Consider the following 17966-nt stretch of genomic DNA (forward strand, 5'->3'; position numbering starts at 1 on the left):
AAGCAATTCACACGAGCGTTTTGCATTTATTTAACGCAAGAAAATGTCTCTGTCAAATCCATAAACATAGAACTAAATGTTCCTTTGAGCAGAAAACGCAGAACGCGAATCGTGACGTTGCAAAACCGCTCATGTGAACTGCTAGAAAAATTTCACACCCGTCTCGCGGCGGCAAACTGTCGCAAACCGCTCGTCTGCACCGGGCCTAAGTCAGGCGGAGCAGTGCTCTCAAACTAGAGAATTGCAGTCAGCATCTCACAGTGTCAGACGTACGCTTGCGTGTAGAGGTTAGGTTGTCGTAATAGCTGTGGGAAGTCTCAGGACACAGGAATGAAAGGGGGGAGTGCCAGGGAGTCGAGTCAATGGGGAGAGAGGGTGGGACTTATGAGGGTAAACAAGCCGTTACCCCTACAGGCCGGAGGCATCGTACGCGCGTGCTCGCGCAGTCCAAAGGCTTTTAGCGGGGACGTGAAGTGGACCCGGCAACTCCGGGTTCAGGACGACGTGTAAAAGCGAGCTTACGGGGTGGATAGGAGATCTGGTAGAGCGGTGTCGAGACACGGTTCCATATACCGCGAAATCATTTAGTGACAGGCTGGTACCGTCAAGGCCGGAAAGGGTGGCTTGCGCAACGCATAATGACTCCGGCGCACCTACGCGTGCGTCTTAGGTAGGGATCGCCCACTCTCGTCGAAGGTCACCTCCGTGAGTACGGTCCGTCCGCAAGCTAGCCCGGGCCTATAAAAAGCGGACGCGTAGCCGAGAAACGGGGTAGAATCCTGGCGGGTTAATGCGTACCATGAGGAGGCGGCCATTCAAAGCCATTCCCTCCTCCCTTGGGAGGAGGCCCGTCTTCCTGGGCCGTGCAAGGTATACTGAATCCATCCTAAGAAAAACCCTAACGTCCATACCGTTTTGTGAGCGATCTGCGCAGCCCTCCACTACTGCTTACGGGCCTGACGCAGGCGATTGTTCGTAGCGCTTTACCTGCCGGGTTCCCTGCTTCTCTAAGGGCGGGACGTGACCGATGTCAATGTTAACACTGCAGGTTGCGGAACGGTTGACAGAGAGGTAACAGGCGGTAAGACGGAGAAAAACGTAGGCGGTTAAGTGGGGAGTCGGACCAATCAGCGCCTCCTCAGAATCATCCCTGCGCGAACGAGGTTTTTCTTAGGATGGAACAACTATATAGTTAAGCAGTAGTGGGTGGCTGCGCAGATCGCTCACAAAACGGTATGGACGTTAGGGTTTTTCTTAGGATGGATTCAGTATAGATGGTGTGGTCCTCGGGACCGGGTGGAAAGTCGTCCCTCCCTGCTCGGCCCCGGTTGTTAAAGGGAGGCTCTTGGACCCCGTGGCAGCGCAGGGGAAAGAGATGCGGCCACACCGGGCGACGCGGTCAGCCCTGGGGGAACTCCCGCTCTCCGATTGTTTGTACACTCACAGGCCGCATGGCCCGAGTGACGCCCGGGATCCCAGCATGTGCCGCGTGCTCCCCCCGCTATAGGTCGCAACTAAATCGACTAGGAGGTTGGATTATTCACAGACGAACCTGGTGCGAAACCAGGGAGCTGTTCGGAAGTTGGTAGATTTGCAGACGAACTTGAGCCGAAATCAGGGAGCTGTAGGATACGGACAAACCTGATGCGAAATCAGGGAGCCGTAGGTGGGTGAGAAGATTCCTTGTTTTAGATGAAAGGTTCCGAACGAACCTGATGCGAAATCAGGGAGTCGCGGGAAATGTTAATGATGCCTCGTAACTCTTAATTAAAGTTTGATACAACTCGAGCGGTAAAGTTGTATCGGTGGATGTGTGCTACTAATATTATAAGGATCGCTGGGTAAAAGATGGGTTTAACGAATCTACTCGATTTACACGTGCACACCGAATTCGTATATTCAATAATCAATTATTGTACAAATGTAAGTGTCGCGGTTAATTAATTAAATAAAATGTGTAAGTTACCACTAATTTGCACGGTGTTGACGCACTGGCGATGCGGGGCGTAAGAGTGGCTATTTCAATGTGTCAAATAGAATATAAACCGAACTCGCAGCTGGTCGAGATCATGGCCCCCGTTAGTGGTGTGTAATGGGCGAAAGGATTTTAGGGCGTTTTCCCTTCGCAGACGCGAGTTCAAAAAACGGTTAATAACGGCGAATGGGAAAATTCCACATACGTAACAACACTATAGCGTTTAAGCAAACTATGAAACTGCATACAGCAATAAAATATATTTGTAAAGAACTCTGAGCTGTGAAATGTAAATCCACAAACACTAAAAACTAGAAAATACAAAATATATAAAAAAAAAATATGTTAAACGATTTTATTAAAAATGCACAAAAAATAAATTAAAATGCACTAAAAAATAAAAAATAATTTTTTTCTTGTACTACAATTTCAATGCTTTTTATCCACTTTAAGTAATTCATTTTAAATAAAATCGTGGGCATGATATTTCATAACAGGATTTGAATCACTTTAATGCAGAAACAAATGTCGAAATGAATTTTTTGTGAGAAAGTTTTCATTCGCATCAATGAAACAAAATGTTGCAATTACACGATACAGATTGTAATGTGACATAAAATTTATAAACTGTAGTTGATGATGTTCCACTTGCCAAACGATACTTCAACTTCTGGTTGGACATAGTGCCCCACGATTTTATTTAAAATGAATTATTTAAAATGAAAAAACACTGACTGAAAATGCATGACAAATCGGAGGTATAAAGGAATGTAGATCGAGGATATCTTTTTTTTCTCTTTTATAACGGTTCGTTTACATGCAAATCAATAAGGGTAAAACTATGAACTGACTCACCTGAATCGGGTCCACTACTATTATCTTTAGTAGGATTCACGAATATAATAAAAAACACAAAATATTCTAAATATCTTGGTATTAATATGAGACCATAAAATCATGAACTGGCAAAATAACTGCGTACTGGAAACAGTCGCAGTCACAATGACGTAGGTAAGTTCGACTTGCACCACTATTATTGGTAAGAAAACCGTTCAATGGACCTGTTCTGCTAGTTCTGTCACCTGTTGACGTACAAGCAGGCTAACGACTTGTACTTCTTTTTCTATCAATGAAGAGATATGCATAGATTGTATGCAATTCATATTTTATAAAACTTGACTTACACCACTATGACTTTTATCGCCTCATGTCATGATCGACTCTAATGACATGGCGAAATGACCATATGTTGTACACTTGTATCATCTTCAAGAGGTAACAGTTCATTGTCATTCATAGTTTTATCACTTTCAAGTATTTCTATACACGTTTTCTATACAATTATTCTTAAGGAGTCTTTAAGCATCTTTACATTTTGGATGTGGGGCGTGTAAGCTATTGTTAACTTGTACTGTGTACTTTATTGCGTACATGATTGTGATGTGGTCCACATACTTGGTATAGATACAATGCACTCGCAGGTAGAATATAAAAAACATGACAGGAGCTTACACTACTTTAAGTCTTCTAAAACAGGGTTGACTAACTGGTGACTCGCGAGCCGTTGAACGGCCCCCCTCTATACCTACCAGACTATGACGATCGCAGTGGATTCCTCCTTCTTTCCTTCTCTTTTCGACTGCGATCGTCAGAGTCTGGTAGGTATGCAGGGGGCCCAGGGGGACCAAGCTTCCCTCTTACGAAAGTTGAAGCAGAGTTTGTAGCGCCTCCTACCAATGAGGTGCGTACTAAACTGTGAAGGTGTGAATTGGTGTGAATCGGGACGTATGTGTATGTGTATACGTGTAATGCACCGTTTACTTTAAAACCTGTCCACGGATCGTCGCGCTTTTCTTAGGAAAAGAAAATATATTCAATTTCTTTGTATATCCTTCTATCTGCTGCATACGCGTCACTGACGCGACAATCCATGGTCAGACGGCTTTAGAAAGGGTAAACCAGGGAAAGTGAGGACACTTCCTCGTGTCTGCGCCAAACATTTCTAAATGACGACGGTCGTCATGGTAACATTTCACCAACGTCGAAAGGTTGTGTGTCGTGCTCACTGACACACGTAGGTATGTGTGTGTGATGTACCTAGCGCCTCCTACCAATGCGGTGCTAACTAAACGGGAAAACTGCAGCCAAACAAAGACGGCTTGGTCCCCCTGAGGGGGCCGTTCAGCGTGGCAGCAAGGCGGAGGTGCCCTGGTGGCCCGTGAGCCACCAGTTAGTCAACCCTGTTCTAAAAGTACAAAACATGCATAAAAGATTAAAAGAAGCCCTTACAAACTATAAACAATCTTAATCTGTGGTATTGTGTTAATGCGTGCTTTCACTTCAACAACACTTTTAGTTCACATGTTTAGTTCTTCCAGTCATGAGTAAAATTTTTAATAAAGAACTTTGTGGCTGGTAAGAATCATCGATTATATTCATTTTGAATATTGCAGCATACTGATGAATAACATTTCGCCAGAATATGCATTCAATATGTTAGGAACACCCATAAGTAATCAATTATTTCAAAGTTAAACACACATGTGAGTCCAATTTTTTTTTATTATTTTTTAATCTGCTGCATATTTGTGATCATTATCCACGACCTTTTGTCATCTCTTCTGTATATTTTGAATAAGATGTGCTGGTTGTGATGGAATGGTGGTGTATGGTGATTATTTACAAAAGGAAAGTCCTCACCGATTTCATTGACCTTGAATTATGTTGTTAATGTCAACATTCTGAACAAGTTTTTCCCATGCGTGTTACCGTCGCTCGGCTTTAGTTTTCGAGATATTTCAAAAAAGCTCTGATCGGTAGTTGGTGGGGACAGATTGTTTTAGCGACGAATTTTGGGAGATTTATACATTTTTTTACCTTAAATTTTTCAAAGTTGGCAACCAATCTAGTCCTTACCAACAACCGGTTACAGTTTTTTTTTGTGAATATGTTAAAACCTAACGCTGAGCGACCGTTGTATGTGCAGGGAAAAGTTAGACAACATATTTCAAGTGCATCGAAATCGACGAGGACTATCCTTTTCTAAATAACTACCAAAAGGATGATTCGAGGTGAACTTGAATATCACTGACATTTCGGAACTGATTATTTTTGAGGGAATGTTCCATAAATCTAAACAAACAATAATTCGATGGTGCTATGTCGAGTGAGTATGATGCATGTGGTAAAACTGCCTAATCAAGCTCCTTTATTTTTTTCTTGGGTTGCTTTTGCTGCACCAGATCTGGCATTATCATGTTGCAGTACAACGCTTTTTCTGTTGACCAGAGCCGGCCGTTTCTTTTCAGCAATGCGTTATATAACCGTTCTAATCACTGGTAATTGTTTCGCCCGGTTTTAGCAACCCAAATTGAATTAATTGAATTCAGCAGGTCGCTCACTTGAAACACTATCAGATAAGTCAAAATGACCACTGGCATACATTCTGAACCAACGTTGGCACTTATTGCCCATCAAAATGTCCCCGCAGATATCATGATTTTTTTATTGCGGTTGCTGCGTGAAATCCCGATCGCAAAATGAAACAACATGCAATGACGTATGTGTTCTTCTGAAGGTTGGTACTTCGCTATTTTGTTTTGGGATAATAGGAACCTTTATTTTTCAGAACAATAAATCCACCATCTGGTTTACAACATACGGCAACAATATACGTCTTTACATGTCAGAGACTTAAGTCAAACTGAAGCTAATTTACTTATGAAAAAAGATTGATGGGTACAGTGTAGCCATAGTCGTAGCCAAATAAGTGCACTGCGATATACATATTTTTTAAAATTTTTATATTTTGAGCCAAAGATTTTTATCAACTTTTGCATAAAAACAAAACATCTGTTAACGTCCGAAACCGAGATGGTGATTGGTGTGATTGATTCTGGAACGTAAAGAGGGATATAATATCATCTTGCCCCGTCGCAACCGCAATCCCTCGGGCCGGTCACGCTTTCTGGAGTACTGTGCGGGGCAGGTGGATTGGCATTAAAGATCGTGGGAGGAAAAGAAGATTGTGCGTGTTTCGTCTTGGGACCATCAGCCAGACTCATCAGTAGGGCTATAGCTGACGGCCCCTGCCCTAGACACACGGGGATTAAGAGGAAATAAACTTGGAACTTGTATATATACGAACAAGAGTGGACGATAGGACTTGCGAGAAGAGTAGACCTCTAGCGGCGCCGGCGGAAACTAACCGGCATGACCCATGTGGTGGGGCCGGGACATCATACATCATAAGAAAGAACACATCAAGTAGCATATATCCTATCACGATACTCACTTTGAATCCCTTATACCATTCCTTTATAGTCGCTTCATCGTATCTTGTGTGCGACTTCAAGAAATCCATATCCTCTTTGCTCAACTTGTCTTTGCTCCCAAAACAACCCATTTTGCAATCTGTAACAATAAATAAAACATGCATTTTATTATGACTAGAGTGCGAACGTTTACGCACTAAAAATGTGAACTATGTGAACTATGTCAAAATGTGCAAATACAATATACGAAATATGAAAATATAATACGTATATTAACATATACAGAAATGTGTCATAATACTAGCATGAATTGTAACAAATAGACTATAAATACTTTTTCTATATTAGCATTCTCTGTTAATTGATGACGTTCATCGGTTAAAATTAATATGTAAACGTGATATCATTGAGGCATATTTTTTAGTACCGCAGCGTTGTTTTTTTTTTTGTAAACTTCTGTTGGGTTCTCAGCAACTTCACTACTTAAAATTAAACCGATTCGTGATATACACAGTTTTTGAACCGGAATTTAATTTCAACACTGCAATTTTATTCGACATAATTTTTATTTAACGACTTCAAAATGGAGGAGATTACTTAATTCGGTCCGTATATTTATTTTATGTATGTTCATTAACCGACTTCAAAAAGGATGAGGTTATAGATTCAACCCGTATGTATGTTTTTATGTTTGTCCGCGCATAACTCCTCAGCATATTTACCGATTTTGATGCTCTTTTTCTTATTCGAAACGAGGCGATGCCCCGGTGCCCCATCCTCCACTGCATCAAAATTGGCCCAATACTTTGCCAGTACTGGTTAACAATAACGAATTTGAGGAATCCTTATTCTCACTTTTTCAAGTCGCTTATTTTGTGAATCTTCCGTTTCTAGCAAACGGTTCTTTTTAGACGAGCAGTTCCTTCTTGTAGGCCTGCCCATTTTTGGGGGGCACTAACTTAAGAATAAATATCAAATATATTTTATTTCTGTATTATCTTAACGATACAAATAATTTACTAGCTCTGATTGTACTTAGCCCGTATTGCAGCACTATCAAATGATTACTCACTTAGGTACGTCAGAGCTGTATTTGTCGTTGTCTTTAAGAACTACTTGGCGATGAGTACAATGTTTGTGTACATTATTAATCTTAGCAAGGAGTTGATATCAGTAAGAAGTTGATCGAGACGTTAGTAAATAGTACCGGACTTTACAAAACTATATGGAATATGCAATATACTGTTGCATATGTTCTTCAAAACATATGCACTGTTAAGGACACGTGTTGGGGTTACGCTGCGATCGCAGTGGACAATGCCGTTTTTGAGGGAAGTCATTAGCGAACCTATGATTGTATATTTACGAGAAGACTCTGGCCTGGCTGAAATGTGATACCGAGTTGCGAGGTGACATTTTCCAGTCATGCCATTCTCAGCGGCAATTGACGTATCGTATACCCTCACGATAGCGTGGCTAAATATCCGCTGGTCGGTTTGCTAAGACAAGGGACCCGTTGTGCGGTGCCTTTGCCGGGCCTACGTGTCGGAACTGGGCGTAGGCTCGGGTGGGTTGCAAGTAGAGCTGTACGAGTACTTGAATATTCGGGTAGCTTGAAATCCGAACCAATCCGGGACTCGGTTCCATCCAATCCGCCCGGTTTCTTTCGGGCCGCTTGAAAAAAACTCAAGTACTTGGTTCTGTCCGAGCTGCTCGGTTCTTTCGGGTACCCGGCTCGACCCGGTTTTTCAAGCCGAGCCAGGCTCGGCTTGCTTTTTCCGGGTACTTGATCAGCTCTAGTTCAAGGTCCGTAAGCCAACCGGCAGATGTAATTGCTCGGTCCTATGCCCCACTGAGACGACAAGCTCCCCCAAGATCATCATGGAGGGAGATTTGTCCACTGACGAGAGGCGTCACTTTGAAAAAGGTCTCCGATCTTTAGAATCCGCGAATCTGTATCAATGAACCTCGCCGTTCAATCGATGTCACCAAACTTTCATTTATTCTGTAATGAAGTATCACTAATTGCAAGCAAATGGACTTTGCCATACATTAATAACCCCAAGAACTTTGTTTGTCGTTAACATGCACAACTTATGAATTATGCAAAATATGCAAAATAAATAGTACATAGTTAAAACCCTCTAAAGCGAGGCTCTCCAAAGTCGCTTACGCGTCAGCTCGGGGGTTTCCCTCTCTCGTCCGCGTTGTCAGGGATACCGCGCGACACTAACCGTGCGGGCGCCAGACCGAGTAACCCGTCATGGCAGGCTGCCATTGGCAGCCCTCGTAGTGCCGCGCGGTCTCCTTGACAACAGAAGGCACGCCGCGTGAAAGAAGGATTGGAAGGGGAATCAAGCGCGTGAGGGGCTCCTGCGCTGGAGAGCCCTGCTCTAAAAGCACAACAAATTTCTATCCAGGTTCCTCTTTATTACCAATTTTCTATAGAAATATGCATTTACATGAACACCCGTAGTTATTCCTAAATTATTCCTCCTTTATTATTAGACATCTACCACTTAAGTATTTTCTTTTTTATTATTTCTCGCAAATTATATATTACTAAACAAAATTATAATTCTTGTTACTAAAGTTTCTAGCTTATGAAGGTACTTTAACATTTAAATCACCAAGATGGTGATATCACGGAATTTGTTGTTCGGATAACAACTCTACATGAACAACTCTAATGTAGAGGTGTTTACGTAAAGTGCCAATGGCCTTAGCTTCAAGAGGAAGTAAAAACTCAGAATTATCTTCAATGAAGAAGTAGGATCGTAGAATTATCTTTGTTTTTGTTCTAACCACAATGTTACCTTTCAAGCGGTAATACAGTAATACTGTATTACAGTCTGAAGCAGCTGTAGTGTGTATTGTTTGTTACGGGTGGGGTCACGAAATGTGCGGAGCAGTTCTACTAAAATCTAAAGATACCAAATACTATACATTCACACCGAAGTACGAAAAGCTCCAAATACGTATACACTCGGCGGTATGCAAGGGTCACTTGCATACATATGTACAAATGTGTACGTAATATATATTTGCTTACTTATTTATAATAATTTTTAAACAAGTTGGTTACACAGAGTAATCTATAGTTGTAATATGTTGTGATTTCATTTACTGTAAAATTCTGTTCAATCGTTACAAGAATCGGTTCTATAACTGCTTTGTAACTTATATAGAACCGAAAAAATAAAAGTTATAGAACCTAAAAAATAAAAGTTATAGAGCTATATAGGAACCGTAACTTATACTTATATAGTCTGATATTTAGTTTCTTTATAACGGTTATTCCGAATAAAGGTTCTTCATAACTCTTTCAGTCAGAACCTTTATATAACAGTTTGAAACAGTTATTTTCGAAACCTATTCAAGCCCTGCTTACAAGACACTATTCAACTGATGATGGAATTGCATAGATTTTTTTATAAAGATCAAAAGTATATGTCACAAAGGTCACAAAAATGTAAATTAAAGATGCTACCAAAAGCTGGTCTAACCTTGAGAGATCAAAATGGCGTAAGCCAGGGAAGTAGGTAATGAGGAAAAGAGAATGTGAAAACCATGTGTTCAAAATTAATTATCTTCATTATGTAAAAATAAATTTTAATTAACGATAATAAATAATAATACTAATGAAATCATAACAGTGGGTAATTCATCAAATCATTACATTTATGGTAATGTTGTCGATAAGTGGGTTTTAACATGTGATTGAAGGTTTCTTTCATACCTTTACCAGCGAGACAGTGTCGATTAATCTTCGCAGTGACATGTTTAGACTGTCTCTCTGGTCAAGGTATGAAAGAAACAGTGTCGCTCGTTGCACTCATTGAAAAAATTATTATTGCTTCAATCACTTTGTTAAACCTTCCTATCGACAAAATTATCATAAATCTAATGGATAGTTACCCACTGTTGTGATTTCAGTAGAATTATCATTTATTATTATTAATTTTTTCCAATTGGTGTCTACCATTAAGTTATTATTCATTATGATTAGGTATTATTATTCATTTATTATAGTGTATTTTTGTATAATAAAGATAATTAATTTTGAACCGACGGTCATTCTCTTTCCCCCACTTATCTTCTTTCCTCTATTCTGCCTTTATTGATCTTTCAAGGTCAGACCAGCTTTTGGTAGCATCTTTAATTTATAAAAAAAAATACGTGGGATTGCATCATCAGTTGAATAGTATTGTATTGTTTGTGGCATTACGAAAGATTTTCTACAAACTGGCTAAAAATGCCAAAAAATATTCGGCGGGTGCATGCCGTAATGCTAATGGAAGTTTAAATGCAACCATGACTATATAAAACAGCACCAAAGTCACGCTGCTACAGTAAAACTGCGTTCGTCGATTTTCAATTTGCTTGCGCAGTTGGATAAAAAAATATCGGAGAAGGCTTTACGCAAACGATATTGTGTAAGCTTTCCAAATCCCCAGGTACCCACCATCCCCGACATGTTCAAGCATCGCAAAAAACGCACCAGAGAAGGCGGCAACTGATGAACTCAGCAATGTATTAAACAAAGCGTATGTTATTGAAAAAGCGGCGGGCATCTTTTACGCCATAGCAAGGAGAACGTTGAAGTCAGGGATTGTAACCCGCCCGGAGCGGGTTACTAGTAACATAAGACAGTCTGGTTTACACAGCCACTTAACGTACTCTGGTCATCTGGCCGAAAAAATGAGCAATCTTTATGAATTTTTTACTCAATGAATAACAAATATATTCGTGCAAAACTTTTTACATAATATTCATTTACTTGTGCCCTGTTCAATTTTGCGGCCAGATGACCAGAGTACTCCCGTAAGTGGCTATCTGGACTAGACTGTCTTATGTTACTAGTAACCGGCTCCGAGCGGGTTACAATCCCTGGTTGAAGGTGTGACGCACGAGACTAATGGGTGCGTTCAGCAGACAACCGGTGAGCAACCGGTGAGTGATCTCCCTAGATTTTACTCTGAACGCCACCAATGTCATTTGGTATATCTGGCGGGAATATTAAAAACATGGATCCAGAATTATTAATAGGTCTAGATATTGGTTTGGATTTGAATGTAATAAAAATAATAGTAGATGAATTGTCGAAACCAACAAATTTCTTAATCGCAGAACGTGGCGTTAGATCAAGAAATGAAAATTATACAGAGGAGTTCCTCTATGTAACAATAATCTGTTTAAAGAACCTTTTCGAATGTCACGCATAAGTTTTGAAGTAAGTATACATTTTTTAATCGAGTGATAGTTTTAAAATGCAGAAAATAAAATACATAACCTATATTTCCCCTTGTATTATTATTTTGAACGGGTCCCGACATCTTGAAAAACCAGAACTGATCGCTGATCCCAAATGTACCGTAGTTTATTTCCGGTACAAAAAATGGCGACCGGTAACTAAACATGTTGAGTAGGTGGTAAGTGAGCGGTTGCGTTTAGAGTAATCTAGGGAGATCACTTACCGGTTGCTCACCGGTTGCTCACCGGTTGCTCACCGATTGTGTCTGCTAAACGCACCCAATTGGTCGACGCGAGTAAAATCTAGTGAGATCATTGACTGGTTTTGTTGGCTCAACGCAGCCAATGTTGGTCTGCTCAACGAGCTGGCAGAGGGCAAGTCCGATGTGGAGGAAGAATGGAAGAAGCAACGGAAATCGCAAATGTTTTAGTCGACTTGGAGACATTCGGTTTTGAGATTTTGATATTTATGTCAATCCCATTAAAGACATTTCTGTCAGTGCCAGTCAAGCAAACAATCTCACAAGCTGCTACGGTGACCTCCTATACAATGGTCGAGAAGCACCATCTGTGCCCATAAGAGCTGCCTTGGCAAATTTTCACCAGTGGCTAGCATCGCTGGGAAAACAATGTTGTATCGCCACACGCAGGGTGAGGAGCAATTAATTGCAACAATGGAGTGGGGAAACACCTACAGGAATAGTGGTAATGGTGCGCGTGAACTGACGCCAGCGCCAAGCCAGCCGAGTGGCCTCAACGCGAAGCCAATGTGACGTCACGGATGTACCGGATGTACAGATTGAAATATTTGAAAATTTAAATTGAAGTTAGTTACAAAATGAATAAGGTTAATGAATCAGGTAAGAAAAATACTTAACACTTTTGCATAATATTTTTTATATATACTACGCATTATATTGATTTGGTATGTATCGTTATATTAGAAATGTACTAATAATGGATATTTTATACATGGGTAGTGATGCTGACGCCAGCATTGCTGGCCCTATCAGTGCTTGTTTTGTAGATACTGATTCAAGTAAGATATATCTTGAATTTATTAGTATCTCCAATCATAGAATTCTAAACGGAACGTAGTTTCTTTGTTCAATGATTATTTACTTGATTAACTTCTTTTAAAAAATTTGTGAATAAAAATTAGAATTTTATACATAGGCATCTCCATTGCAGGCCCCACTGCAAAGAAAGAAAAGAGGCATAAGTGAACATTTCAGAAAGCTTGGCTGGAGGACCCAGCCTTCAAACCGTGGCTTAAATAAGTCCATGACGACCCATACAACGGTAGATGCAAAATTTGCTGCAAATATATCACAACACAGAAATCTAATTTACAGCACCATGCTAACAGTGATAGTTATATCAATAACGTGATATATTCAAAGGGAGGTGAAGCAACCAGGAATTTTTTAGACGAGGTAAAGGTTGCAGAAGTAAAAGTCTGCCTTGATGTCGTAGGGCATAATAGATCTTTTCGCTCATTTAGACATTATATATGAATGGCACAGGAGATATTAAAAAACCCGGATGTACCCAAATCTATGTCTATGAGTCCACGCAAAATGATATATGTTAAATTTATTTGACGATAGTATGTATAATAATAACAAGGAGAAAGTACCGGAAGAGCTCGTAGGAATTTTATTGCCGGATGAGACTGAAGACAGCGAGAGCAACAAAAATTAGAATATTTATATAAAATATGTATGTAGTAAATACACTACAATACAATACATAATATTTCCATTATTATTTTGTGTTTTCTTTTGCATGCCACCAATATTACATATATTTCAAATCATTTCATTAGAAACAGGGACGTAAAGGACCTTATATTTTTGAATATTACCGCCACAATGCATCGCAGTGACGTGCAAGCATGTGACGTCACATTGGCTTCGCATTGAGGCCATTCGGCTGGCTTGGCGCTGGCGTCAGTTCACGCACACCACTACCACTACTCCTGTAGGAGTTTCCCCACTCCATTGTTGCAATTAATTGCTCCTCACCCTGGCCACACGTAATTTAACATTTGACGGTCCGAGGTTAATGACAAAAGTTGTAAATTGTTCACTACAAAATGAATTTTCTGAAGTAATTTTTGGTTTTGTGGATTCACTACATGTTATTGTTAATAGCCTTAGGGGAGACCGGGGCTAATTGACTAATTTTTAACATTTCTAATTTTTATAAATAGATATTTTGTTGACTTGTTACACACCAAAAGTTTACAAATTTCATTAGGTATACAGGTTTAAGTGAGGGCTCGGATGCAATAAGGGAACTAGCGCTCGAAAATGGGAAATATTATTATCCAAACACTAAGAAATATTCTAAAATTAAATGCTGTTAAACGGTAGTTTAAAAAATATAGCGTTGTAAAGCTCGTCACGACACACATTTTTTGTATTCAGATTTTGTTTATCCAATCATTACTATTCGAGCTAAAAATTATAAACAAAAATTTTTCATCGTCCAAAATCATTATCTTTAAATGTAAATTGCGATAACTTGAGTAAATATTAAGGGATCGTTATGAGACTCAAAACAAAACTTCAGAAAACTCTAGCGAAGCCGTAACATGTATGCACGAAACCCTTATATTAAAATATGTAATAATATTTAATTAAAAAGAAACACTGGACATAACCCATGCTTCTCAACGTTCGCCGTTAAAAAGTATCGTGGCAATTTTTAAGTACATATAACTTGCAGCGACAAAGTTTTTCCTTAATATACAAGGAAGATTTTCACCAATTTTCACACTGATTAATAAATAATTGTAGAAGATATGACGATATATATAAATCTCGCGCGCTACCAATAGTCAGCGGCCGCGTATAATGCGCTGCTTGGCAGATTTAGCACTCACGTTGACTGTTGGTGGCGCGCAAGATTTATATATATATCGTCATATCTTCTACAATTATTTATTAATCAGTGTGAAAATTGGTGAAAATCTTTGCCTCAAAATTGCCTCGATACTTTTTAACGGCGAACGTTGAGAAACATGGGTTTTGTACAATATTTCTTTTTAATATTAAATATTATTACATTTTTTAACATAAGGGTGTTGTGCATACATTTTACGGCTTCGCTAGAGTTTTCTGAAGTTATGTTTTAAGTGTCATAACGATCCCTTAATATTTACTCAAGTTATTGCAATTTATGTTTAAACAAATAATGCTTTTGGACGATGAAAATTTTTTTGTTTATAATTTTTATCTCGAATAGTAATGATTGGATAAACAAAATCTAAATACAAAAAATGTGTGTCGTGACGAGCTTTACAACACTATATTTTTTAAACTACCGTTTAACAGCATTTAATTTTCCAATATTTCTTAGCGTTTGGACAATAATATTTCCCATTTTCGAGCGCTAGTCCCTTATTACATCCGAGCCCTCAATTTTTAAAATTGTTTTAATTGAGTCTAGGTCGTAGTTTTTTTTATATTTAGAGTGGTGAGACGAATAAGTCAACAAACCCCGGCTGTGGGGTTAGTTGACAAATACGAAGGGGTTAGTTGACATTTACTGATCAGTTTTAACCCTTTGCCTGCGAAAGGCGTATATATACGCTGTCACAGTTCTATAAATATATACGAAAGGCGTATACGTACGCAATCAATTCCATCAATATAGTATACGAAATGCGTACATATATATCCTACGACCAACAATTTTTTTTCACTCCTTCACACTGTTATTTATTTTATTAAATATCATGTTGTTAGATACTGTAATTATTTTCTACTTGTTTGTTATGGTCTATTTGGAAAGCTTGAGAGTTTGAAGGGAGGGGGTAAACCAGTCCTACCAGTGTAGGAGTGAGTTTGGAGGGATTTGTGGTGGGGGAAGTGGATTTGAGCAGCCAAACTCTTCGCCTCGACTGCATCCTGAGGATAAAAAGTGCAATTTTTTGTGGTATTCCTATGCTTAGGCAAGTAACCCCGTCGGACATTGTCAACATGTTAAGCGTCGTACGTACAAAACCTCCACGCACCGGATAAAATAAAATACCCTAAATTATAGTCAATGTATCACGTTTCCACAAAATATTCATGAAAAAACATCAAGCAGTACTTAGTGGACAAAAATTCATAAATAGTCCAAACAGAAATATTTACTTCCCGCCAACCTTTTTAGATTTTTCATTCTCACTGATAGAACACGCAAGTTTTTGTCGCGGTGACACATTAAATGGCAATCTGGTCATTCATGTGCTTCAATATCGCGAATCGCAGCATAATTTATAACATAATACAACAATTAACCTCGTTAGTCAACTAGCCCCGGTCTCCCCTATACCTCTTATACAACAAGGCGGTGGACAAATTGAGTAAACCGTTCCAATTCCGAACCCCGACCAACAATAGATATTTTGAATTCTTGTAACTTAATTTTCTACGAGAAACTCCGGAAGCGGTAGACAGTTAAAAAGTAGCAGACACACGGTGCCCTTCGGGCCTTTCTACGCTTGAATCCTACCAGGTACCATGGAGCATATCGTCTCTATTTTTCAAAAATATCGCGTACGTGACGCGCGCGCGCATGCTGTGCGTGGGTGTGCGTAACAAACAGTTATTGTTATGAAAAAATGAATTTTTAAATATTTACCATATGTTCACTATAACGCTCATTGCTATTAATATAATAGAATTGAATAATTAGTTAATAATTTCGAGGTGTCTTTTATAGCAGAAAAGTAGGGCGTGAAATTATGAAAAAAAATAATAAAGCGTGATTCGAACTCTTACCTTACTAAGGTAAACCAACCAGTAATTGACCGCATACCAGTGAATGACCATTAGGCAAAGAAATGTCAATTATAAATTTAAACATTATTATACGTTTATAACTGGAGTGTAGTTGCACTTTTAGTATCCTATATTTTTAGTTACGCGTATTAAGCAAACATTAATAAGTACAATTCTTATTAAAAGTATGCGGTCATTTACTAGGCTCCTACGCGTTTTGTATTTTATAATTTTTCTTTTTAAATTACGATAAGAATAAGTAATTATTTTTACAGAAGTTTCAAGAAAAATAAATTTAAATGCAATTTCAACAGTGGTTTTGTTGTTATACATAAATATATTCAAGTATTAATCTCAAAGGTCGATAGATTCACCAATTCGGTCATTCACTGGTTGGTTTACCCTATAACCAGCTATACGGCTTATCCAATTGGACCACGATCTCGTTGTATAAAACGTCTGACGTTATTATAAATAATCAGATACTGAAACATGATCTTTCCTGTTTCCCTCGGAAACTAGGGCCTATGCTAGAATAAGTCAATAGAGTTTGTCTCCAAGTAGTTACTACTTTAACCCTTAACTGGTATAGTGTTATTGGCAAACGTGACTGGTATACTGGGGTCGTGGCAGACCCCAAATAAAAAAAAGACACAGAAATTTGTAAAGTCGACATTAGATCAACCTCTATATTTTGTTCTTAGGTAATGTGTAAAATAATAGAAACGTAGAAAGATAAACAATTATTATAAATTTGAAATTCGGTTGTCTAAGTTTACAAACTAAGACAACCGAAATTTTTTTAGCGAACTTTGCGTGCTTGGGGTCATGAACGACCCCAGGATACCAGTTAAGGGTTAACTGCTATGAGGTTTATTGTGTAAGAAAAGTTAGAAAACTCCAGGCAGTGCACAGGTAGATAAGACACAAAGAATGGCAGAGAGAGAGAAAGAGAAAGAGGGAGAGAGAGGGGGAGCATCACCAAAAGCGCAAGTGCCCGTGCAGACACGCAGAAACGGGACATACAATAATGTCGTAAGAAACGGTCGATACGCAGTCGGAATGAAGAGTGTCTTGAGAAAGGAGGCGGCCTTTCGACGGGTTGCTTTATCGGATAGGGGTTTCATTTTCCACGTCCGAAAGGAAAGAGTTGAGGCACCTCGTGACCGGCTTAAGAATTAGGCCGCTGCTATACAATGGTGTAGAATTAACAGTTAGACAATTCATTGGAGTCTTTATTTTAATTCATATGTTGCAACGTGACAAGTTATTTTGCGAGCAATTTTAACTCACGTCACCCAATATATCAATGAATCATGCTCATCAATAAAATATATGGAATAATAAAAACCAGTTCAGTACTTTTACCAATCATTTCAATATATATAGTGGTTGTAACATTATTTTAAATAACGAAGATGAGAAATTTATAGTTGGAGTCCTCGTACACCTGGAGTGATATGTAGAGGAGACTGTTACACCATTAGAATATTTTTTAATTAAAAAGTGACGATGATTATTATTGAATATTCCTTTACATAGTTCTGTAATTATTTTTGTGTTTCACAGTGATATTGAAAGTTAAAAATTATAATGTCAGTGCCATGTAAAATGTTCCATGGTACAACATGGTCATGTAGCATGGAACATAACCTCTTGAACTTTCGAACACTGTCAAATTTTGGT

The 17966-nt window shown here is 38.9% G+C and overlaps 1 protein-coding gene and 1 long non-coding RNA gene across 5 annotated transcripts in view; one reads left to right on the forward strand and one right to left on the reverse strand.

Annotated features, from left to right (window-relative positions):
* The window catches only part of LOC143372289 (uncharacterized), a 228167-nt gene that overhangs the window by 70607 nt on the left and 139594 nt on the right, over window positions 1-17966 (forward strand). The gene's annotated exons all lie outside the window — the stretch shown is intronic.
* LOC143372261 (neuronal calcium sensor 2) overlaps window positions 1-17966 on the reverse strand; it is a 449084-nt gene that overhangs the window by 30627 nt on the left and 400491 nt on the right. For 3 of the 4 annotated variants that reach the window (XM_076818316.1, XM_076818317.1, XM_076818315.1), the window contains exon 3: window positions 6270-6388. The exons of the other annotated variant lie outside the window; for it this stretch is intronic. In XM_076818316.1, coding sequence (XP_076674431.1) covers window positions 6270-6380 — 111 coding nt within the window. In that variant the 5' untranslated portion in view covers window positions 6381-6388. The remainder of the gene's footprint in view (window positions 1-6269; window positions 6389-17966) is intronic. 4 annotated transcript variants of the gene reach the window in all.

Source organism: Andrena cerasifolii, chromosome 8 (genome assembly GCF_050908995.1).
Source record: "Andrena cerasifolii isolate SP2316 chromosome 8, iyAndCera1_principal, whole genome shotgun sequence".
NCBI classification, from domain to species: Eukaryota; Metazoa; Arthropoda; class Insecta; order Hymenoptera; family Andrenidae; genus Andrena; species Andrena cerasifolii.